Source organism: Leptonychotes weddellii, chromosome 7 (genome assembly GCF_054177405.1).
Source record: "Leptonychotes weddellii isolate Sample4059 chromosome 7, ASM5417740v2, whole genome shotgun sequence".
Lineage (NCBI taxonomy): Eukaryota > Metazoa > Chordata > Mammalia > Carnivora > Phocidae > Leptonychotes > Leptonychotes weddellii.
This window is the reverse complement of record NC_138375.1, coordinates 109,711,234-109,735,534: the sequence shown is the minus strand read 5'-3', so window position 1 is coordinate 109,735,534 and position 24,301 is coordinate 109,711,234. Positions and strand designations below refer to the sequence as shown.

At 53.7% G+C, this 24,301-nt stretch overlaps 1 protein-coding gene across 4 annotated transcripts; it reads right to left on the bottom strand.

The window, feature by feature from the left end:
* ARAP3 (ArfGAP with RhoGAP domain, ankyrin repeat and PH domain 3) lies at positions 1-24,030 on the bottom strand. Of its 4 annotated transcripts, none has more exons than XM_081826952.1 (33): positions 23,635-23,772; positions 21,514-22,022; positions 21,336-21,397; positions 21,118-21,229; positions 17,630-17,830; positions 17,417-17,486; positions 17,042-17,162; positions 16,755-16,939; positions 16,546-16,652; positions 16,094-16,293; positions 15,911-15,996; positions 15,591-15,773; positions 15,311-15,446; positions 14,554-14,670; positions 13,963-14,110; positions 13,752-13,854; positions 11,704-11,923; positions 10,935-10,998; positions 10,091-10,254; positions 7,995-8,207; positions 7,613-7,718; positions 6,059-6,206; positions 5,643-5,711; positions 4,880-4,954; positions 4,670-4,784; positions 2,886-3,014; positions 2,667-2,800; positions 2,358-2,440; positions 2,226-2,261; positions 2,032-2,095; positions 1,806-1,943; positions 1,552-1,590; positions 1-1,039 (listed from the first exon to the last, which is right to left on the bottom strand). In XM_081826952.1, exons 2-33 carry the CDS (start codon positions 21,801-21,803, stop codon positions 563-565), a joined length of 4,395 nt encoding a protein of 1,464 aa, XP_081683078.1. In that variant the 5' UTR covers positions 21,804-22,022; positions 23,635-23,772; the 3' UTR covers positions 1-562. The 4 variants fall into 4 exon arrangements, with proteins under 4 accessions (XP_081683078.1, XP_081683076.1, XP_081683077.1 ...); XM_081826950.1 differs by having other exon boundaries at positions 21,514-22,054; positions 23,635-23,771; XM_081826951.1 differs by having other exon boundaries at positions 21,514-21,616; positions 23,635-23,761.
* Positions 24,031-24,301: the final 271 nt, after the last annotated feature.

The following is a 24,301-nucleotide window of genomic DNA, read 5'->3' as shown; positions in this document are numbered from 1 at the left end:
TTTTTGGTTCCAAGATTTATTAACAGTGACACATCCTTTTTGGCCCCTCTTTGCCCCAGCTCCCAACCCCAGTCAACCTCCACACTCTAGGTCTTCAGTGTAGTCCCCAAATGTAGGAGGTGGGGTAGGATAGACTTGGAGATCATTTAGCTCTCTGGCTTCCAAATCTTTTTTTTTTTTTCTTTAATGCAGTAAAACCATTCCTTTCAAACACAAAATCTCTCACAGAACTCCTACATATCAAATATATAAAGCAGGAGTTACTCTTGTTGAGGGAAATTATGTGGGGCTTACAGCTCTAAGACACAGTTTGGTGTTTCACTGGCTCCTTATTTCAGTGACTTCATGGTACATGTAAGTGAGTGGAGGTTCAGTGAGGGGCCATAATCTGACCCTCTCTGGGCAGGAGAGTCCAGAGCCCTCAGTCCTGTGCTCTTTCCATAGCACCACACTGGATTCTAGAGTCTTTCCAGCCAGAGCAGAGGAGGCTCCCAGCAGTGTCTGCCATGGTGAGAGCTTGGGTCCTCTGGTTACCTCCCCCTTCAGACTACTCATCTTAGGGTCATGTGAGCGTCTGGCTGGAGGGTGAACTGGACGTTTGGGTGGGAAAGCCAGGAGTCTGTGCCAGAAGGCCATTGGGGTTTGGGGACTGGGGGCTGGAGGGCTGGGAGGGGCTGCCCAGGCCTATGGTGGTTTCTCCCTTCCTCAGGATGAGGCTGCTAAGCTCCTGGAGCAGCTGCTCCTCCAGGGACCCATGTGCCTGGGGGCTGTTCTTTGAAGGGGGGCCAGGAGGGGGCTCAGGTGGCCTCTCCTCTGGGCCCGGGCCACCTGCCTTGGGAAAAAGGGGTTTGTCGAAGGACCTCTGGCTGGTGAGGGGGGTCTCCGGGTTGGCTGTCTTTTCTCTTATCGTGGAGAAGGAGGTAGAGATGTCCTTGGTCAGCTCGGGGAAGGCCCCCACTTCTTCATACACTGGCTCCTCATAGACAGGCTCCTCTGGTTCCTCTTGCTCCTCCACAGACCCCTGGGATGACTTCATTGGCTGGATGGGAATGGGTAGCATGATGCAGGCACAAAGTTAGAGTTACTGGATTGCTAATCGCTAACATTTATTGAGCTCCTCCTCTGGGCCAGATGCTGTAAAATACTTTTCATGTATGATATCAAAACAACTCTGTGTGATGGGTTACACTGCAGGTGAGTGAAGCGAGGTGCAGAGGGGTTAAGTAAGTTGCCCAAGATCACACAGTGAGTAAATGGTAGAACTGGGGCTTCAGCCCAGGTCTATCTGACTCCAAAATGCGTTCACTTAACCACTTTCCTTCTATTTCTCAGATCTTATGACCACTTTCCCTTTTCCTTATCATATCCTACCATGCCTCATTTTCCTCATTCCTTCTCACCCCTCACAATACTCTCTCTCTCTCTCTCACACACACACACACACACACACAGATGGCCTGCTGCAGAACAAATACAGAGGGCACATGGGTTCAGGCAGCACAGAGGAACACAGGGCTGGTGGCACAAAGCTGAGACAGGTACAGTACTCACAAAGAACATGGACAGGGTCCTCCGGTTGTGAAGCCGCCGCTGGGCACAGGTGGGATGGGGATGAGGGGAGGGAGAGACACAGAGACACAGTGAGGCCTGGCAACAGAAGGTAGGGGTGGGGAGTGGGGGCACAGAGAAGGCAGAGGGGGGCACCAGGCTGGCAGGCACACCACTCCCACCTGCAGGGTGACAAGGACATGGGCAGGATTCAGGAGGGCACAGCAGCAGGCCGGGGGCAGGGGGGAGAGCCTCACCAGGGTCTGATTGGCAGAGAGGAGGGTGGCCCCACTGTCATCTCCTCTGATGGGCAGCAAAGGCATGGTGCCAAACTTCTGACGGGCAAGGTCAGAGGAGGAATGGCGTCGTAAGACCACTGGCTGCTGGTCATCATGCTGGCGGGAGAGTAAGGAGTTGGCACAGTGGACGTGGGACTACAGCTGGGACCTCTGACCTCATCCTCAGCTTTTTCCTTCCCCTCACCTGGGCTTTGAGGATGCTGGTGGTCCAGTCCCACATCTCATCCTCGTCAGTGCAGGACAGGTAGCTGGGGGTATCAGAGGGGAATTAGCCGGAGAGGAGGGGTTGTCGCTATAGGGATGGAGGATAGAAAAAGTAGGGAGGTAGAGGACAGGGTGCAGGGCTGGGCCAGAGAAGCCAGGCTGAGAGGTACTCACAGGTGCATCTTCTCCAGTATCAATGTGAAGCCCCACCTAGGAGGCAAAGGAGAACAGAGATGGGTGATTAGAAAGGCTGGAGGGGTGATGGCAGGAAGGCCCTAGAAATGTGGGCTGGGGGAGAAAACTCACGGTGTTGGAGGCTTTAACTTCTTTCGGATTCCCAGGTAGACCTTGGAACCTTCCAAAGGCCACTCTCGTTCTGGTTTAGAGCTCTGAGAACAAGAAGGCAGTCAGTGAGGTCAAGAGGTGAGAGAAGGATCACAGTCGGGTCAAGAGGTCATGGAAGCGCTAGGTTATGTGATGACAGGGTCACAGAGGTCAAAGGACCAGGGCAGCCCTGAGATCGAGAAGCACATGGGCTGTGGGGTGTGAAGGTTGATGCATTCATAGCTGCTCCCCCGGGGCCGCCAGCATCTGCCCCCCCCCCCAGCATCTCACCTTCTTTTCCTTGAGCAGCAGCAAGCAGCGCCCACGCAGCAGAAAGAACCTCTCCTGGAAGCGGTTTCCCAGTAAGCGGGGCGGCTCCTCCCGACACCGCAACAGACCCACCCTTGGGCTCTCACGCCGGATACCTGGGCACAAACAGGCAACACTGGGTGGCAGGTCCTGGGGGGTAGGCCTGGGCATGGGGGTGCTGGGCTGAAGAAGGAGGTTCACCTGTGAAGAGGCAGCCGGCCTGGGCCAGGGAAACTTTTCTCAAGAGCAAGGAGGCCGAGCAGGGCTCTGGAAGCTGGCACCATTGAAGGGCCTGCTCTAGGACCCTTTCCTTGGGGTGCAGTGGCCGCTCTAAGGAGTAAAGTACGGGTGGCTATCAACCAGAATATCCATCCACACCCTGGAGCCTCCAGCTCCTTTCCCACCAGCCACATTTGTTTGTCCATTCCACAGCCCAGCCACAGGTATTTATCTAAAGACCAACTCTATTCCGGGCATTGCTGGCCCTGGGGATATGATGGTGAGCACGAAAACCCATGGCCTACCTTCACAAAGCCCACAGCAAAGTGAGGGAGTAGACAGTACACAGGTAAGTAAACCAAAGAATTGCAGGGAATTAAATGCTTTGAAAGAAACAGTAAGAAGCCGAGAGAGAGTAGGAGGGCAACTACTGGGGCAGAGTGATGACTGGGCAAGGTTTTTGAGAAGGGGGCATTTGAAGCTGAAATTGGGGCCTGGAGGAGGAAGAAGAACAAGCCATGCTAAGATCAGGGGAAGAAGATTTCAGGCATGACCCAACGCAGGAATAAAGGCCCTGAGTCAAGAAAGATGTGTTTGAAAAACAGCTGACATGGCTCAAGCACAGAGAATGAGTTATGTGAGATGAGGTCCAAGAAATAGGCAAGGGCCAGACATTCGGGGTCTGTGAGCCATAATAAGGAATTTGAATTTTATTTGAAATTCGATGGGAAGCCATTGGAAGGTAATGGCATGATCTGATTTATGTCTGAAATGCGCGTTGACTGTTGTGTGGAAAATGGAATGTCGGGAGGCAAGAAGGGAACACTGGCCAGCTATTCCTTTTCTGGGGCTGCACATTTTAGTGGTTAATGTTGGGTGCAGAAAGATAGCGGTGACTTCGATCTGGTTGATGGGAATGGTGGAAATGGGGAGAAGCTACAGATTCTAATAGAATCAATAGGACCTCTTGGTTGGGTTAGGTGTGAAGTGGAAGGAAAGGAGCACTCTCAGGTTTTTGGTCTTGATAACTGGGTGAATGGAGGGGCCACCGACTGAGTTAGGGAAAACTGGAAAATGGCCTAGGCTTTTTGTTAGGCGAAAGGTCTGGAAATTGAATTCAGTCTTGCATATTTTAAATTAGAGATGCTTGGGGTGCCTGCGTGGCTCAGTCGGTTAAGCGTCCGACTCTCTATTTCGGCCCAGGTCATGATCTCAGGGTCGTGAGATTGAGCCCCGCATCAGGCTCCACACCCAGTGGAGCCTGCTTAGGATTCTTTCTCTCCCTTTGCCCCTCCCCCAATAAAAAATAATAATAAAAATAAATTAGAGATGCTTGTGAGACATACAAGTGGAGATGTGCAGTAGACAGCTGGATATGTGAGTCTGGAGCTTGCAGGAGAGGTCAGGGCCAGAGACCCAGCTTATTAATAGCATTTAAAGCCATTGGAGTGGATGAGTCATCCAAGGAGAAATGTAGATAGAGAAAGGAAAAGCGTCAGGGGTTGAACTCTGGGTCCTTCCAATATTTGGAATGTAGGCAAAGGAGGAAGAAAAGCCTTCTTTGGGGAGGAAGGGAAACCAAGGATTTGTGGGGTCCACAAAAGTCAAGAAAGAAGAGAGTACTGAGAAAGAGGGAGTGGTCAACAGTGTAGACTGTCCCTTCACATGCACGAGGATAGTGTCACTGTATTTGGTGACACAGAAAACATTGGTGACTTTGACTCCCCCTATCACATGTGAATGCACACACGCGTGGTCATGCTCACCAAGTTCCCCGTGCTCACGAATCTCAAATGTCACCCACAAGTCCATCCCAGCCTCTGTCCCCCTCATCTCCAATACCTGGTTAGTCAGCTCCTCAGCAGTCAGTGTCGGAGACACCTGGGGTCAGGGCAAGAGCAGAGGACCCATGCTGGTCAGTCCACTAACCCTGCCCCCCATCCTCTCATCTCCCCTCCAGTCCCCTCAGGACTGACCTTTAGGGTGACACAGTTGTCTGGGAGCTGCTGTTCTATATAAACCTCCATGATGAGGTCTCCAGCCTGGGACAGCTGAGGGGAAGGGGTAAAGAAGTCAGGAGGACACAAGAGGATGCAAAAAATCAAGGTCAGAGGACTCCTTATGTTGCCTGCTAAACGCTCCCCCCCTCCATAAAAGTCTCCTCCTACCCCCATCCCCAATGTGGCTCAGGCCCTTAAAAGTGAGAATCCCAGGAGAGGTGGAACTGCATCTTCAGGCTGCATGAGTGCTTCCCAAGGCAGTGCAGCATATGCTTGGAAGGACAGGTTTAAGGTCAGATTCTCTGGGTTCCAACTCTGCCACTCGCTACAGTAGGACTTTGAATAAGTGACCCTCAAGGCCTCTGATTCTTTATTTGAAAAAATGGAATTGTCTACCTCATGGAGTTGTGTGACACTAAAGTAAGATCATAGGTGCTTGGAAGATAAGTCCTTAGTTGTTTGCTATCGTATTTATTGCTATTATTCTCACTGCTTTGTCTACCTTAGCTAACTCTTCCTTTAACCCAAGTATTCTACCATCATTTTGTAATGAAGAATCCTCGTGGTGGAATAAATAGAGCAAATCCTAAACCAAACCCCTCTTCCCAAAGCACTCCCCTCCTTGGGTTTCCCCTGTGTCTCAGAAAGCTGAGGGCCATTGTCCAGCAGCAGAAGGGCACCTTCCTATCTTGATGTCCCCTCCTGGCCTACTCAAGAGTCTAAGGTCAGAACAGGTTACCTGTACATCCTTCCAGGTGGTGATAAGACTGACCTCCAAGTCAATCTGAGCTACCTGGTCAGAGTCAATCTGTGGAAGAGCCCAAAAGGAGCATGTGTATTGTGGGGCAGGTGGGGGGTGAGGGGGTGGGGAGGAGAGGGCAAGGGAGGGTGTGGGGGGAGGGGTGCTAGGAAAAGAGAGAAACAGGAAGAGTTTGCAAAACCAGAAGACCTGTATGAGAGCATGAGAGGCGAGAAGAGCTAAGAACCAAGGGGGCATGGGCATTTGGAGTGAGGTTATGGGATAGAGGGGCCCAGGGCTATAGGAGGTGACTCTTGGTGCAGAGGGCCTTAGAGGTCTGGGCTGGGGGCTTTTGGCGGGGAGCGGGATCCAGAATCCAGGAAGAGGGACTACAGTCAGGGTTGGGGAGAGCTTACATCAAAGACAGAGACGTAGCCATCGATGAGCTCCTGCAGCACCCGCACCTCATGTTCCCCCCGCCCATCCGTCTGGAACACGCTGGGTGCGAACAGCAGGGCCAGGTTCCGCGTGCACATCTGGTTTAGAGCGGCACACTTTTGTACCCTGCAGAGGGGTGTGACACGGGTCATGCGGGATGTAGCTTGTGCTCACCTACTGGTTGATGCGTCCATTCATTCAGGAAATACTTATTGAGTCAGTATGCCAGGCCCTGGGCTAAGCACTTGGGATACAGTTGTAAGACACAATACTGGCCTGAAGGAGCTCCCAGTCTAGGGGAGAGACAGATGAGGAATGGGTGATTATAAATATAGCATGGGGCGGCAAGCTTTTTATGGAAAGGGACGACAGTAAATATTTTAGGCTTGTAGGTCATAGATTCTTTGTTGCAATTCACCAGTTCTACTGTTGTAGTATGACAGAAGCCATAGACACTGTATTCGTGAATGGGTGTGCCTTTACACTTCATGTACAAACCTTTATTTATTTATTTATTTTAAAGATTTGTTTATTTATTTGAGAGAGAGAGAGAAAGCGCAAGTGTACAGGGGGGAGGGGCAGAAGGAGAGAGAGAGAATCTCAAGCCAACTCCCTTCTGAGCAGGGAGCCTGATGTAGGGCTCGATCTCATGACCCTGGGATCATGACCTGAGCCAAAATCAAGAGTCGGATGCTTAACCGACTAAGCCACCCAGACACCCCTGTACAAAACTTTACGTAGGGACGCCTGGGTGGCTCAGTCGGTTAAGCGCCTGCCTTCGGCTCAGGTCATGATCCCAGGGTCCTGGGATCGAGTCCCGCATCGGGCTTCTCCCTCTGCCTGCCGCTCACCCTGCTTATGCGTGCTCTCTCTCTGACAAATAAATAAATAAAATCTTTAAAAAAACCAAAGACAACAAAACTTTATTTAGAAAAACAGACAATTGGATGGATTTGGCCCATGGGCCATAGTTGGCCCATCCTTGTGATATAATCAGTACAACACAGCCAGGGTTCACCTTGGAATCATTTAAAGACCTGTCTCCCCAGTAGGCTGATCAAGGTAGATCTGCATCTTATTCTTCTTTGTGTCTCCTACATCTAACCCTTTGCCTGGCATAGAATAATAAAACAAAATAACAATGATTGCTCACCATATCTGAATGTTTACTACCTACATGCCAAGAGATGTGGTAAGAATTTTATAAGGATTATCTCATTTAACTCTCATCACCTAGGAGGTGGATACTATTCATTACACCATCTTCCTTTTACAAATGAGGAAACTGAGGCTCAGAGAGTGCAAATAACTTACCCAAAGTCACATACTAGAATGGTAGAGCCAGAGTAAAGCCTAGGTCTGCCTGACCCCAAAGTCCACACTCAGAACGTTTGTGCTATGACACTTTCACTTAACAACTGTTTGCAGAATGAATGAATAAATGTGAGGTGGCGGGGATGGGGTGTGTGGGGAGTTGGACAGAGGTGATAAACGGTCAGTGAGGAGCCTGCAGGGGTTCTGGCCCTACTGACCGATAGAGATGCCCGATGAGGGTAGCCAGTGTGCGGCGGTTGACCTGTGGCAAGCAGCCAATCACTTCTTTGTATTTCTCCAGGCGCTGATTCTTCTGGGGTAGCTCTGGGATGGAATGGGGGAGGGGTGGAGAGGATCAGGGAAGGGAGCAAGGAGGGATTTTTAGAGAAACAAACCCAGGATGGATGTCTCTCTGCCCCCTTCCCACCTTGACCTAAGCTGAGTCCCTGAGTGATCCTGGGGTGTGGGGGTGGGGGGAGGGGAGGACTGGGGAGGAGAGCTGCCAAATCCCACAAAACAGCCTCAGGGATTGGGGGGAAGGTGGAGTTCCAGGTTGCCTCTTGGTTGCCTGTGAGGAGTTCTTAGGGATCTTGGGAGTACCAGCAGCCTCCCTCCAGCGAGGCAACAACCGTGCAGAGGTCACAGGGTCATCGAGCTCTCGAAAGAAGCGTTTGAGTGTATCGGTGACATCTTCCACAAAGTGCTCTCCTGGCCGGAGCTTCACTGACCGGGCATCCCGCCGGAATTCAGCCAGGAGCCGAAGGCTACGGGCACGGGCGCCCCCTTTCCGGTATATGCCCTCCAGCTGGAGCCCTGAGAACAGCCAGCATCTCTGCTCACCACTGAGCATCTCTGCTCACCACTGCCCAGAGACCCAACGACCCACCCAGTAAACAGTATCTGTTACCCCCCCACACACATGCTATATCACTTTTGGGGTAAGGGGGCCAGAGAGGAGGAAGTCTGCTTCCATGGTCTTGATTCTCAAGACCCTGCTCAAGTCCTGCTCAGAAAGTCCTTCCCTAACCATGACATTACACATAGCCTCCATCACTCTCTATCTCCTCACCGTTTTGATTTTGAAATAGCACTCTCAAATTACATTACAGTTGATCCTCCCTATTCACAAATACCACACTGTGGATTCATCTACTTGCTAAAATTATTTGTAACCCCCAAATCAATACTTGGTGCACTTTTCCAGTCATTTGTGACCATGCGCAGAGTGGAGAAGAATTTGAGTTGCCTGTTGGATGCAGTCCCAGCAAAGCTCTCATATGGTAAACAAGTGTAGTTTTCATGGTATATATAGAACCATGTTTGTTTGCATTCTTGTGCTTTTTTTGGGTAGTTTCACTGTTTAAAATGGCCCCCAAGTGAAGTGCTGAAGAGCTGTCTAGTGTTGCTAACTAAGCGCAGGAAGGCTGTGTGTGCCTTATGGAGAGAACAAGGGTGTCAGATAAGCTTTGCCCCTGCATGAGTTACACTGCTGTTGGCTGTGAGTTCAAAGTTAACAGATCACAAATATATGTTAAATAAAGTGTCTTTAAACAGAAACACACTTCAAACAAGGTTACATGTTGATCACTTGATGAGAAGGTGACCAGAAGCTCCCAGGAACCTAACCCTGTATTTCCACTGGGGCAAGGATTTAGGATTCATTAATTCAGTGTTTGCAGTAAGTTCATAGAACAAAACTGCTGTGAATAACAAGAACTGACTGATTTTTCTCATTTATTACCCATCTCTCCCGCTAGTCCCTGAGCTTCATAGAACCTTCGCTCTTCACTGCTATATGTCCAGTGTCTGGCGCACGGGAGCCGCTCAGTAAGCATCTGCTGAATGACGAGTGGCGGTGTGAACACCCATACTCCTTCTCCAGGGCTCTTCCCTGGACCTCTGACTTCATTTCTCCTTTGGACATGAGGGAGACTGAGATGAGGATGGGATCTAGGGAGTGGGGGTAGCCATGGCATGAGACTACTACCAAGGTGTGGAGAATGTCACTAGCCACTGACTAACCACTGTCCACGCTGTAAGCACAACTATTTGTAGTTCATGGATGTGCCTTTTTTGCCCTTTACTGCCTTCCTTGGTTTTCCATGAATTTTCCTTCTCAAGAGTCCAGCCTTCTGAAAAGGGGGCTCGCCAAGGAGTTAGATTCTACTTGGTCCTTCCTTGGGCTGGAGAAAAAAAGCAGAGGCCAAAAAGTCACAAAGAATTCTGGGAACCACTTGCACAGCTGATCTTTTATGCCTGGAAAAACTCCTGCACAGAATAATTCTGCTCAGACCTTCAAGGTTTTCACTGCACAGCTTGGCTCTTGCCTTGTAGCTGCCCTCTCTTTGTTCTCTGTGGCTCTCCAGTCCTATTTCAGTGCTGCTCTCCCTCCACACCCACGCCCCCACCAACAGCTACCTTGGAACACTTACTACCTGCCAGGGGCTGTGCTAAAAGCTTTACATATGTCATCTTACTATCACAACTATCCTAGAAAATGAGGTCTGTTGGTAGTCCCATTCCACAGAAGGGAGAGCTGAGGCTCAGAAGGTAAAGCAGCTTGCCAAGGGAGATACAGCGGGTTGCTGTTAGGCTGTGGTCTCTGGAGGCAAAGCTCTTGTAGGCAGATCACACCCTCTGGCTGTGCCCATGTCCCCCATCCCCTGCTGGCTCAGTATTGGCCAGTACCCACTCACCATGCTGGGTGACAAAACTGATGCAGGCATCCACGATGATGGGGATGTCACCCCGGCTCATCTGCTGCTCCTGCAGCCCTGTGCCACCACCGCCGGCTGCCCCCTCAATGGCTGCATTCCATGCTGAGAAATCCAGCCGGCCCTCCCCCTGCAAATACAGGGTCCTGGGACCCGAGAGGCCTGAGTCAGAGCCAGCTCCAGAGGGTCCTTTAAAGTTAAGAGGCCCAGGATCACAAGGACCAGACTTCTCAGAGCCACCAGCAGGGGGCAGCAACATTCAGCCCAGATGGGGCCCCTGAAGGTGAATTTTTCTTTTCTTTTTTCTTTCCTTTCCCTTTTTTTTTTTTTTTTAAGATTTTATTTATTTATTTGACAGCGAGAGAGGGAACACAAGCAGGGGCAGTGGGAGAGGGAGAAGCAGGCCTCCCACGGAGCAGGGTGCCTCATGTGGGGTTCGATCCCAGGACCCTGGGATCATGACCTGAGCCGAAGGCAGACGCTTAACAACTGAGCCACCCAGGCGCCCCGCGCTTTTTTTAAAAAGATTTTATCTATTTATTTGAGAGAGAGAGGGAAAGAGAGCATGCACATGCGGGGGGAGGGGTAGAGGGAGAGGGACAAGCCGACTCCCTGTTGAGCACAGAGACTGACGCAGGGCTCAATCCCAGGACCCCAAGACCAAGACCCAAGCTGAAGTCAGACGCCCAACCGACTGGACCACCCAGGCGCCCAGTAGGCAGGCGAATTAGAGGAATTGGGCAGTGGTCCAGCAGACCAGGGTGGAAGGTGGGGGCTGAGCTCTCGAAAGAGGGACGCCAGGGTCAAGGATTGGGGTAACAGTTACCTTCCTGTCTCCACCAGGACCAAATGCTCCTTCTTGTCTGGGGTGTCAGCTGCTGAAACCACACCTGGGAGAAGAATCATCAGACATTATCATCATAATTGTCTTCATCATAGTGACAAATAAGTCACTAAGTATTTAATGTATGTAGGTGCCAGACTAGGAGCCTTACAAACAATGTTGCATTAAATCCTATAAGTTACATACTATTATCCCCATTTTACAGGTGACACATTAATGCTCAGAGAGGTTAAGTTTCTTGTCTCTTTACTTGTTATAAAATGGCAAAGCTGAGCTTGAACTCAGGTCTCTTGTCTCCAAAGCCCTCCAATATTATCCCACACTGTTCCTCTTTGAGGAAGAAGTGAGAGTACCCAGTCCCCTTTCCCAGTCTCTAACCAGCAAGTGACTCCAAATAATACTAACAGTAACATTAATAACATATAACATTTATTAAACACTAATAAGATACCTTTTGCCAGGTTCTGTGATAAGTGCTTTACCTGCATTACCTTATTTGAAACTTACAACTCTTTGATCATGCCCATTGTAAAGATGAGGAAAATAAGGCACAGGAAGGCTAAGTAACTTGTCCAAGGTCACATAGCTAGGAAGTGATAGAGATGGGGGTCTGTATCTGGGCAGTCTGACTCCAGAGCTTGTGCCTGAATCCACTATGTTCTGCTGCTTCCCATAGGGACCCCAAATAGATGAAGGTCCACTGCCCCCTACCCCATGGCCACCTTTCATCCCCGTCCCCACCCCTGCTCACTGATTTCCTGTAGCCGCCGCAGATGCACCATGTCCTCGGGGGCTGGCGGGCCAGGGCCCGGTGCTGGACACAGGAAGAGGTGGTCACCACGAAGAAGTCCGAACCCTGACAGCCAGAGGCCAGGGGCCAGGGCTGAATGGGTGGGAGAGCGCAGCCACAGGCGGCCCAGCCGCAGCAGCCCGGGACCCAACAGCTGGTGGCAGCTCAGCGGGGAGAACCACTGGGAGGCAAAAGGAGAACACGGGCAACAAGGAGGGTGGGGAAAGAGACAAGACGGGGGTGGGGGGCGTGAAATAAGAGTGAGAAGGATAAGGAAAGACATGAAGAGAAAGCAGAAGAAAGAGAGGAATGAAAAGGAATCAGGAGAGAGCAGAAGAAAGACCCAAGGAAACAGGAGATGGATGGAGAAAGACAGGAAAGAAATTCAGTTCAATTTAATTTGCTCTGGCCAACACAGAGAAGACCTTCTGCCCTTTGCAGGATGTTGGAGCCAGAAGGAATAGGGAGTCACAATGCTGTAACTGAAGAGTCATGATGCCCTGGGAAATCCCAGCATCGTAAGCGGCCAGGGGGAGGCTTTGTGGGGAAACAAGTGTTTGAGGTGGTCCCAAAGGACTGCTTCCCCAACCACCTGTGGGGAAGGAACAAGGGGTTCTTCTTTCCTTTTTTTATTCAAAATTCCAATCTGTTACTAACCAGTAAAAAACAAAAACAAAAACAAAACAACACAAAACTACTAGCAAAGTGAAATTTAAAAAGAAACATAAAATATAAGGCCCCACTTTAAGAAATTATTCTACACCTAAAATCACTCTGTTACATTGCTAAGAAAGATTCTGAATGCTCCCTCTCAAGTTCTGTTCTTATCCTGCCAGAGGCCATGACAAAGAGTGAGCCAGTGTGGTGCCCCAGGCTGCAGACTGCACTTCGGGGAGCACGGCCTTTAAGGATGAGCTACATTATTGGAAAGTGCAGCTGACAATCAGAGGAGAGAGCATGGTGGCTTCAAGGGCCATGGCAGAGCCCTGAAAGGACATGAAGACAATTTCTTGGCGGGAGTTCTACTCCTCTAGCTAGGAGAGTGGGGTCAGAAGCCAGAGAGCAGGTGAGCATTTCCCACAGAGGAGTGCCACGTGCTGCAGAGCCGACCGGGTGAGGCCAGGAGGAGGCCCTTGGACTTTGGTAATGGGAAGTCACTAGGCACCCTGCAGCATGGCAGCTCAGAGGGCTAAGGAGGAAGTGCAATCCTGCCAGGGCGCACAGCGTTCCGACGGGCCGTCAGGAGGGCGCCAGTGGGATGAGCTGACGGTAGAGCAGGGCTGAGGGAAAAGCTGCGTAAGGATGGAAGCGACTGGCATCCTCATCACCATTACTATTTCAACACCCACAGATGGAGGGCCTGCTGTGTGCCAAGCAGTGCGGGCCTCACGTGTCACTTAAGGCTCACCCCCCGAAGGGCATGTCTTGTACACCCACTCTATCCCTATGGAAAAGCTCACGAGGCTGAGAGTTGGAGGACTCAGATCCCAGCATGTCTGATTCTAGGGCATGAACATTTAACTCCAGAGAGAGGGTGCAGGGTGGAGACTGGCTTGCCTGGGAATGGAGATGCTGGGGCATGTAAAGGCAGCCTTCCCTCTGGACTGGGAGAACTTGGGGGGTGGGGTGGGGAAATGGGCGTTAGAGGCAGCCTTTTCTTGGGCGGAGGCCCAGCACAGTGAGGTTTGGGCCATGAGCTTTGGAGACAGAGGTCTGTTTCTGATCCTGTGCTCTGCTGCCTCCTAGCTCGGTGACCTTGACCAAGTGCCTTCATAACCTCTGTGATTCTGTTTCCCTATATGTGAAATATTGATAATCCTTTCCTCTGAGGGTTGCTGTGAAAGTTAAATGAGAGATTGAGTGGGTAGTGCCTGGTCCTAGCACAGCTGTTTACCTGAGCTGTCAGTGGACAGTGGTGGGAGTGGCTGTAGGAATAAGAGAGGGCAGGATGGGGGCAGCTGGGGACAGGGAAACCATGAGCTGTTGGGGAGGGGTCTCAGCTGGCTCACCTTGCCCACAGCACTGGTCCAGGCCTCTAGACTGTCAGCGCCATCTGTGCCAAAATGCTGGATCCTCCCCCCGGTGAGGATGAGCTCAAAGGAAAAGGGGAACCTAGAGAGAAAGTGAGGTCAGGGAGGAGAACGCGAACCAAAAGGGGGCTGGCAGGCTTTGGATCACGAAGGGCGAAGGAGGAGTGCAGGGAGCACAAGGTGCAGTTACCTGTCGAGGTCACCTGGGTCAGTGGGTGGGGGACTCACACCCAAACATACAACATCCTGGGGCTGGATGAGGCTGAGGGGTTCAGGGCTGCTTTCTGATGCAAACATTTCCAGAGCCGCTCTCAGCACGCACCACAGCCTGGGGGGAGCTAAGGGGGAGGCTGATGGTCAGCAGGCAGAAGACCTCGGTCCCTACTATCATAATTCCCATTTACCAGAGAATTATTCCATCTATGCCACACCCTCTGCCTATGTATGATCTCATGTAATCTTCACAACAACCCTATGAGGTGGGTAGCACTTTCAGTTCTCTTTTGCAGATGGGGAAACCGAGGCCCAGAGTTTGAGTAGCTTGCCCAAGTCACATCAGTAGGAAGCAGCAGAGCTGGGATTTGGCCCAGGCAGTCTGACTTCACAGCACAGTTCGCGGCTATCTCCCAATGCTGCCACTGGGCATGGTCCCTCTCTTACTCCCGGCACCCAGCCCCCATGCCAGGGTGTGGCCCTGCTTGCTCTTTCCAGCCCTCTGTGCTACACTCTTGCTCATTCCAGTTTCTGCCCCATCTCCTCCCACCCTCCGCTCCCCTCTCACCATCCCGGCCCCTGCGAGGAGGTGGGGGTCCAGCTTTGCTGCTGATGGGACCACAGTACAGGAAGCTGCTGTAAGTGGCAGGTACCACCACCTCATTGTACACACCAGGGGAAGGGTCTGCAAGGGGAAGAAGTGGTCAGTCAGTTCAGGGCAGCGCAGTGGGATGGCCTAAGCCCCCCGGGGGAAAGGATCAGGTTGAGGAAGACAGTGGGACCCGACTTCACTGGTAGCATGGCCAAATCAAGCCTTGGGGAGGGGTCTCGGCTGGAGTAGGAGTAGGACCCCTCACCAGCCACATTAGAAAAGAGGGTGGCAGGAAGTGAGACTCCAGCCCTTGCCCACTGCCTGTCGCCACCAGTGAGCCGACCTAGGGGTGGAGGCCTCCGAGCATGGGCCGTCCTGTAGGTGTCTCAGCCCCTCTGGCCTGACCACTGGAGGAAATCCTCTTTAGATGACCATTTCTATGATCAGACTTCCCCCAGGGAGATGAGACCTCACTTAGGGGTTGACCTTGTCAGGGGGAGACCAGCACTAACACCTCAAGCACCCAGACCCACCCCAAGCAGTGGCCACCATTGGTCATTTCATGACATCAGGAAATAGACCCCACGGGATCGAGAAGTTTGGGGAACTGCCCAGACTGGGCTATTGTGATGGCCTGAGTAAGAGGATACTTGGGGCTTCCTGGAATAATCAAGGCACAGGTCAGGGCTGAGAATGCTTGGAGAGTGAGAAAGGGGGCCCTTGTGGGAATTACCTGGGAGCAGGAGACCAGGAAAGCTGCCATCGAGGGCTGAGGGGGACCAGGGCTCCTCGCCCTCTGAGGCCTCAACACAGAGGAGCTGGGTCATGTTCTTCAGCAGGTTGGGTCCTGCCACAGCTGCACACAGTGCCTACAGAGGGGGAAGGGCCTCTATCAGCCCCAAGACCCAACCTGAGAGCATGGGGACAGTCTTGCAGTTATCAAAAACAGCCCCCAGCACCCCAAGTCTAGGCATTTCGGCTTAGAGACTGCCCTCCTCCCCATCAGCTCCTACCTGGAGAAGCTGGTTATGATCCGGATACTGAGGGTGGGGCTTCCGGTAGAGACCCAGCCGGTACTTCCGGGAGATGAACTCTCCCCGGGGGCCAGGGCTTGTATCTGGATGCAGCCCCTCGCCTAGGGGTAGTGCCCCTGCCCAGAAGCGGTTGGCACGATCATTTCCCAGAACAATGAACAACTGTAGGATGACAAGGGGCAGAGGCAAGTGACAGGAACTCAAGAGTCTCAGACATTCCTGCCCCCAAGCTGGGCCCAAGGCCTTTTTTGGGTGCTCTCCCTCCCTCTTCCCACTTTCTCCCTCTTCAGACTCCTCACCTGCACTATCTCATTACTCCAGACACTTGTGTCCAGCTTCAGGCTCTGTACCTTGGAGATCCCAGAACCCAGGGCCCGGTGCTGCCCTGTTGGGGTGTGGAGGGTACGTGGCACAGATACTCAGAGCCCCCTGCCCTAGCCCCCCTCCCTTTCCCTGTTTCAGCTAGAGGCCCCGGCCCTCACCTGCACACTGCTTGCAGATGACCACCCCCAGGTTGACAGCGGCCCAGTCTGGGCGGGGGGCCCCACAGTCCGCACAGTGCCGGTTTGCCCGATTGGACCAGATTTTCTCAGCCACCTCGTAGTCAGACAGGGTCTCGGTTACTGCTTCCTGCAGAGCGGCCGCCCAGCTCTGCCGAGCCCCCCCAGACTCGGCTGTGAAGCTGAGGGGTGGACAGCCAGTCCGTGGGCATGGAGACCCCCTCCAACCTGTCCCATCCCACTGGCCGTTCCTGCAGGAGCCACCACAGCCACCGCGGGGCCAGCCCAGACCCTCCTGAGACCTTGACCCTGCTCACTGGACTCCCGTCAGTGCAGGGAGCCTCCTACTGAAGAGGCCTCCAGTCCTCTGCCCACCCTGTGCCTCCGTGCAAAGTCTCTCCCCCAGCCCTGCCTCCTGCCAGTCTGGGCCCCACCTGAAGCAGCGATGGGGTGTGAGCAGATCAAAGCTGCGACTCTTGGTCTCCCGGACGCTGCAGCCTTGCAGTTCAATGAAGCAGATCCCGATGCCCAAAGAAAAGGCCTGGTGGGGATGGTGGCGGGGGCGGGGGTGGTTGGAGCAGGCACAGTGAGGCGCCAGAATGGACTAGGCCAGGCTCCTTGGCCCCGGCCCGGCCCTTCTCACCTGCTCACTCTTGTACAGAGCCAGCTCCCCAGGACTCAAAGCGGCAAAAACCTTGGCCTTGTGTCCGCGGAGCTCCAGCATGCCTGTGCGGAGGGGTCGGGGTGGCTGAGGGGGCCGGGGGTGGCCCAGCAGGCGCTGCTCCCTCAGGCAGGATTGTAGCGTGGAGCACCATGTGTCCCGCTGGGCTGGTGGGGGCCAGAGAGGCAGGTGAGCCAGCGGGCCGTGTGCCCACACGGCCTTCCTGCCCCCACCCGGACACAGCAGACACAGCGGGCCCTGATTCTCACCCTCGCTCTCTGTGCGAAACACGAACACCCTCTGGCCAGTGATGACCTGGAACTTGTTGTCCTTGCTGCTGCGGGCCATCTCAATGGCAGTCAGAGGGATCACGCCCTTGGGGAAGGGATCCTGGAAAGACAGTCCAGTGACACATAGGGACAGAAGCTCAGCCACGTGTGCTGACCCGGGAGCCAGCGCCAGCTTTTAATGAGGTCAGCATTCATGTCACAAGCAGTGGGGTACAGCTGCTAGCGAGCTACTTTAGATGCTGACATCAGTCATGTGGTGACCCCCCCACCACGGCCTTCCCATCTTCCAGTCCTCAGCTCTCCCCCTCCCTCTCTCTGTCCCCAGGCCCGACACAGCATCTCTCAGACCCCCACCTTATCGCTGCCAAAGTACATCAGACTCCTCCCATTGAACTGCACAAAGCGCCTCTGGAAAACGTAGTTTCTGGGGACAGGAGGGGCCAAGATGAGTGAGCAGTGGAGGCTGTATCCTGGGGGGCTCCTAGGGTCTGGGAGCACTTGGGACCTGACCCCCCCCCCACCTCCCCCCAGCCTCCCTCCCCTCCCTCCCCTCCCTAGCAGCCCCACCCCTGAGGGGAGAGCTTGTCTAGCCAGCCACTGAGAAGCGGCGTGGGGCGGTCTGCTGTGGAGGAGAAGCTGGCATAGGGTGAAATGAGGTCATCGTTGGTCTCCATGTCCAGGGTGGGCGGTGAGAGGGTGGCATCCCCGGGCAGCTCAAGGCTGGCATAGCCAGCGTCCTCCCGTGCCTCCAGATCCTGCCTGCTGAGCCTCATGTGGGGCAAGACAGAGGAACACACATTAGACCCAGGTCCCTGGACATCCCCACCTGCGGTGTTTCGTAGAATGCCTGGCAGGTACTAGATCGCTTTTCAACAGGGGAAGAGGGCGGTTGGGAACCCAAAAGATTGGCACAGAGTCTCTTCCCTGAGCACACTTAGATTTTTGATTAGAGCAATTTCAGTCCCCGCCCTCTGCCATTAGTGTTACTTGGTAGAAAAGTCGGGGAGGGGCTGCGTAGCTGGCTCTCTGCCACAGATGCCAATAGCTAATCAAGAAGTCTTCTTGATCTTTTCTCCAAAAAGGGCTTGACCTTCCCTCCCCGGACCAAGTTCCGGTCGGTTCTCACCAGGGTGCTATGAACTGCCTAACTGGTCACCTGCTTCCCCTCAGGCCCTCCCTCCGACGCCCATTTTTCCACCACCACCAGAGTGCTCTTTTAAAAATGCAAGTGAGATCATTTCACTCCCCCCCCGCATGAAATCCTGCAATAACTTCCATTTGCAATTAGGATAAATCCAAATTCCTTACCATGGGCTGCAAGACCTTGTACAGTGAGACCCACGGCCAATCCCCTGACCTCTTCTTACATCACCCTCGCCTTTGCTTCCTACCATTCAGCCACATTCTCTTCTCTCTTTCAGAGTCTTTGCACATGCTGCTCGCTCTGCCTGGAACATGCTTCCCCAGTCTGCTTTTTCCCATCCTTTAGGTCTTTGCTTAGGCCATCTTCCCAGGAGGTCCTCTATTATTCTCTGTCACTTTCCAGTAGTCCTTACCTCAGTAGCACAAAATCACTTGCAAAACCTTAAAATAACGGGTATATGGGCCCCATACTAGACCCCTGAGTACGGTCTTCTGGGAGTGGGGCCCAGGCATCTCTAGCTCTGAAAGTTCCCCAGGCTGTAGTGCAGCTAAGGTTGAGAACCATCACTCTACCCTCTTTGTTTTCTACTTCACTGAGAAACTGAAGCAATCAGACAAGAACCCCACAGACTCACAGTGCCTCATCTACCAAGTTTCACACATACTTTGCATTCCTTCTGCTACCATCGTAAACATCTCTGTCTGAAGCCAGTCCCTCCTCTGTGCACTGTCCTCTCACCTACGGAAGGACATTGCTCCAGACTTTCTCCCCTTTCTCTCCTCTACAGCAGCTAATTTTCCCTCTCTCCCAGATCACTGCAATCCACCTATAAACACACGTAACACTCCATCCTACAAAAAACATTTCCTGACTCCATTTCCACTATCATCAACCATTCAACTCTCTGCTCTTCTTTGCAGAAAAACTCCTCAAAAATGTTGTCTATACATTCCAACTCCTTCTGTTATCTCCTGAGACCCTTCCGATGCAGCTTTCACCTCTATCCCTTGTCAAGGTCCTCGGTGACCTCCATGTTGTCAATTCCAGAGGCCAATTCTCAGTCCTCATCTTCCTTGACCTCTGAGCAGCACTTGACACCGCTGACCTCCCCCTCCTCCTTTCTTCACTTGGCCCCTCTAACACCACATTCTCCAGGTCTTCCTTTTCCTTCCCGAGCCATTCCTTTTCAGTCTGTTTTGCGGGTTCTTCCTCTTCTCCCAAACCTCTCGATACTGGAGTGTGCCAGGACTCTGATCCTGGTCCTCTGCTCTCTTGACACGCACTCACGGCTACATACACCCACCTAGAGGCTGACAACCCGCAAATTCAGATATCCAATTCAGACCTCTCCCCCGAACTCCAGACTTGTATATCCAATGGCCTATTTGTCATCTCTTCTCAGGCTTATAACATATACCTCAAATTCAGCACGCCCAAAATGGAAGTCCTGATCTCCCCACACCCCCCACCCCCCGAGCTTTGTACACAGTCTTCCCCATGTCAGAGCAGAGCAACTCTAGGAACTTTCAGTTGCTCAGATGGCGCTATCCAACAGAACTCAATGTGAGAACCACACGTGTGATTTTCAATTTTCTAGCAGCCATGTTAAAAAAATAAAAAGAAACAGGTGAAACTAATTGTGATAATATATTTTATTTAATCCAACATACCCAAAATATTAACATTTTATTATGTCATCTGTATAAAAAGTAAAATAATTTATGTCTACTTCTCTTACACGCATCCAGTATTGCTTTTTTTGCACTAAGCCTCTGAAATTTGGTAGTTTTACAGTTACAGCACATCTTACTCAGACTAGCCACATTTCACATGTTCAGTAATCACATGTGGTTAGTGGCTACCGCCCTGGACAGTGCAGGCTCAGCCTGAAATCCCTGACGTCATTCTTGACTGCTCTTTCTTCTTACACCCCAATTTCCTAGGATAGTTTGCCTTTAAAATATAACCCAAATCCAACCATTTCTCACCATCTCCACTACCGTGATCCTCATCTGAGATGTCTCACCTAGATTACTGCAACCACCTCCTCACTGGTCTCTTTGCTTCTGCTTTTGCCCCCTACACACCGTTCCCAACATAGAGACCAGAGGGGTTCTTAAAATGTAAGTCAAAACCCTCCCAAAGGCTTCCCATTTCACTTAGAGTCAAAGCGAAAGTCCCTACAAGGTCCTACCTGATCTGGTCCCTTTTACCACTGTGACGTCATTTCTTCCCACTCTTCCTGCACTGGTCACTCTGCCCCAGCCCTGCTGGCCTTGTCACGGCTCTTGGGTCCCCCTGAAAGCCTCTATTCTGGCCACCACCACCGCCCCCCTCCTGGGACACTTTTTTCCCAGATATTGTCATGACTAACTCCTTCACCCCCTTCATTTTGCTCAAGTGTCATCTTAACACTCTGGCAACTCGTAATGAAAAACTGCAGGGCGCTTCTCCCTCGCTCCATCCCAGCCTTCTGACCCCGCTCTGTTTTTTTCCATGGCACTTACCGCCTTTTAACATATGATGTAACTTACTGATTGTATCTATTGTTATTTGACTATCTCCCCACAGGGGCAGGGATTTCTGATCTATCCTAAGTACCTACAATATCTGGCATGCAGTAAGTGCTCAATAAAGATTTCCCAAATGAAAGCATGAAAAGCCCTTCTCCCTATTTTAAATCATATGCCCATTTGTTTGTCTGCCTGTTTCATTGCCTGTCTGGCCCACTGAATCACAAGCTGCCTGAGGAGGGGACTGGGTCTGTCATAATCCTCCTGTATCTTAAGTACCTGGCTGGCACACAGGGGACACTCAATGTACCCTAATGAATAACTGGATACATGGCCACCACCAACCAAGCTCCTCAGGCTTCCCTCTTCCTGCCATCACCACCCTCCTGACTACTCACCTTTGTTCAGCCCTGTCCTGACAGACACCTCTGCCTTCTCTTCTGTCGGGTGGCCCTGGGACGCCCACAGGCTGGACACCATAGTACAGACAGCCAGGGTCCATGATGTGCACTGGCAGGGGGAGGGTGGGGGAGACGGGAAGAAGAGGTCAGGTGGCAGCGTCTGGGGTCCTGAAGGGCCCTGTCCCGCTCCCCCGAACCCACGATAACGCGCCTACCTGTGCCTGTTGTGGGCCGGAGGGCAGGGGTGGGGGCAGCTGCCTGGGAGCTGTCCGGGGCCCTGAGGGAAAAGGTCTAGTGATCATTAAGGGAGAGAGGAGAACGGACTAGGCCTCGCGTCCTGCTCCTCCCTGCCCCCATCCAGCACTGGCTCCCAAGGGAGCCAACCCCACTCACATGTCCTGAGCTGTCTGTGCCCCGCCTCTTAAGTCCAGGCCAAAGTAGATGGCATTGGGCATCATCTCCATAGTATTCAAGGCTGAAGTCTGCTCAGAGGAGGCTGCGGGGAGAGGAGGGGACTTCGGGCTGGACTCTGGGCTCCTGGGCACGTCTGGTCTCCAGAGGGCTGGGCTCACTCCAGGCCTTTGGGTGGTGGTAGGGCCGCTGAGCCCACCAAATACTGTCCTGGGCTTAGGCACAGGCTTGGGGGGCTGGGCTTGGGGAGCTACGCTGGGGGATGGCTCCATGGCACCGTCCGACTGGGGATCCAGGGAGCCCTGTGCAGCCCCGGCCTGCAGCAGGCGCAGAATGCGTTTCCGGTGCCCTGTGGCGCTGATGCCCAACTGCCTCAGCTCCTCGTGGCCCAGGCCCCGGGCTGCACCCGCCGTGGCCAGGCCATGCCGCCGGAACGTGTCTGCATACTGCTCCAGGTGCACCGTGGCCAGCCACACAGCGATGTCCAGGTCCTGAGGGGCAGCCATGGGGGCTCAGGCCATTGCTGGGGGGAGCGGCAGGGTGAAGGGAGGGCTCAGGCTGAGATTCCCCCTCCCTGTCCCAAAGTCTGAGGCCTGGACCGGGGATAGGTACCAGACTCCAGCCTTCCTCCAAAGAAAAATGACCAGTGGCCGGCAGTCTGGAGGAAGAGCCGTCCCAGAACATCAGAAAGGGCTTTCTTATTATAGGAGAATCCCTTCATTTGCAGGTGAGGACACTGAGGCCCGGAGAAGGGAAGAGGCTTGCCCCAGGTTCTCAAGAAGTTGGTAGACGTGTTGGCCCCCAAGCTCCTGCCCACCCTAGGTCTGGATCAAAGCTCTGCCTTCGCTTTACTGCATACTCAACCAAGTAAGCATAGGACAAGATGAGAGAAGCCTGCAGGGGCAGAATGGAGTGGGATGGTAGGGAGGAGGGGCCCCATGATGTGGCATAAGGTGGGGACAGGGGCAGCTGTCGCATGGGAGGAGGGAGGAGGGAGGAGGTGCAGACCCCACTCCCCCTGGTTTGCAGAGCTGAAGTCCAGGCCATCCTAATCCTGTCCTTCCCAGTTCCTCCTCCCCTTCCACCTATTGTCTCTGCTCAGACTTCCTTCCTGTCCCTCCGGCCCTGGCCGCCCCCACATCCTGTCTGCCTTGGTCAGGCTGCCCAGAGAGCCCTAACTCGTCTCAGCAAGTAGGGTCCTGGCCCTGGGAAGAGACCACTTGGTGGAGTGCGGATAGGATGGAGAACTGGGCCACTCCACCAACCTGCAGCATGTTCACACACGTGTATGCACACACGAGCATCCTCCCTGTGGGGACTCAGAAGTGTGAAATGACATCCCCCTACCTCTGCTTTGTCCCAGTCTTCCTCTTCTGAGCCTTCCCATTCCCTGCCCATGCCATTGGGCTCATGTCTCTGAGGCTCTACCCTATTCTGCCAAACTGCCCCTGCCCCTGGTCTATTCTCTGGACCCATCTCAGATTCTGCCTCTCTGGAGTTTTCCCTCTGCCTGTCCCCATCTCTACTGCACTCCATCTGTCCCCACCTCTACCTAAATCCATCTTTGTTCCTCTCCTTCTTTTGCTCTCTATCATTAAGCCTCTCCTTGCCTCAGTCTCCAATTTCAACTAGATCCTTAGTTGTATGTAACTCCAGATTTCTGTCTCTCCGCCTCTGCCTGGTAGGCTCCCTCCCTGTTGCTCCCTGTCGCTCTCTGTGGGGTTCTGACCAGGACGGCCTCTCGCCCCAGCATCAGTTCTGGCCTCTCTGCCTCTCCGCAGTTGGGCCCCATCCCCAAGCTTGTTAGGGCCTGACTCAGAGCCCAGTTTCCCAGTGACTCAGACCCATCCGAGGGCACGGGACTGGGGACCGGGAGGTGCGCCGGGGCCCGGAGTGCCGGGGGCGGGCCGGGCAGCGCGGGGCAGTGCGGGCTGCGACAGGGGAGGGGGCAAGGAGGGAGGGGGCAGAGGCCGGGCCACCGGAGGGAGGGGCGGGTCGCGGCGGGGAGGGGGCAGGGGAGGGCCGCCGGCGCGGAGGGAGCCCTCGAGGAGGGGACGGGGAGGAGTCTGGGAAGCAGGGGCCCGTGGGCGCGGGGGTCCTCACCTCACTACGCGGCCGCCGTCCGCTCCCGGTGCCTGTCGCGCCGTCCGAGGCTCGGGCCGCGCCGCGCCGGCCCCGCCTCCCCTCAGCCCTCCCCCGACGGGCCGGGCCCCGCCCCGCCGGCCGGTTCCCTCCGCGGGCCCCCCGGCCACTCCTTGTGCAAGCGCCGGCCTTCAAAAGGTTCGGGCTCCTTACCCAACCGCTGCGCTTATCTCGGGGCCTGGCCAGCTCTGCCCTCTTAGGGGCCGAGAAAGGGACCGGAACAGGGCTGGAGGCCAAGACAGCCTTAGAGAGAGGGACAAAGGGGCAGAGACCAGAATGGAGGTGGGACAGGGGTAGAGCCAGAGCAAAAAGGAGAGCGCTGTGTGGAGGACGGCTTTGCATCCCATCTGCTGTTCCCTCCCCGTCGTGACAAAAGAGGAGGGCAAGGGGTTGGCCTTAAGCCCCCAGGGTGGCAGGCCCTCTCCGACGCCCAGCGCGGTGGCTGGGCCCTGGCACCCTGTTAATGGGAAGACGGAAGCTAGCATCTAGAAGTCACGGATAGCCGTAGCCTTCCAAGCTGGGGAGCCCTTCAGCAGCAGCCCAGCGATTGGAGGTGGGGGAATAGGGGCAGATGCCCAGCAGAGGAGTCCCCATCTGCTTCTCCCTCCCTGAGGGCCACGCCTAGGTT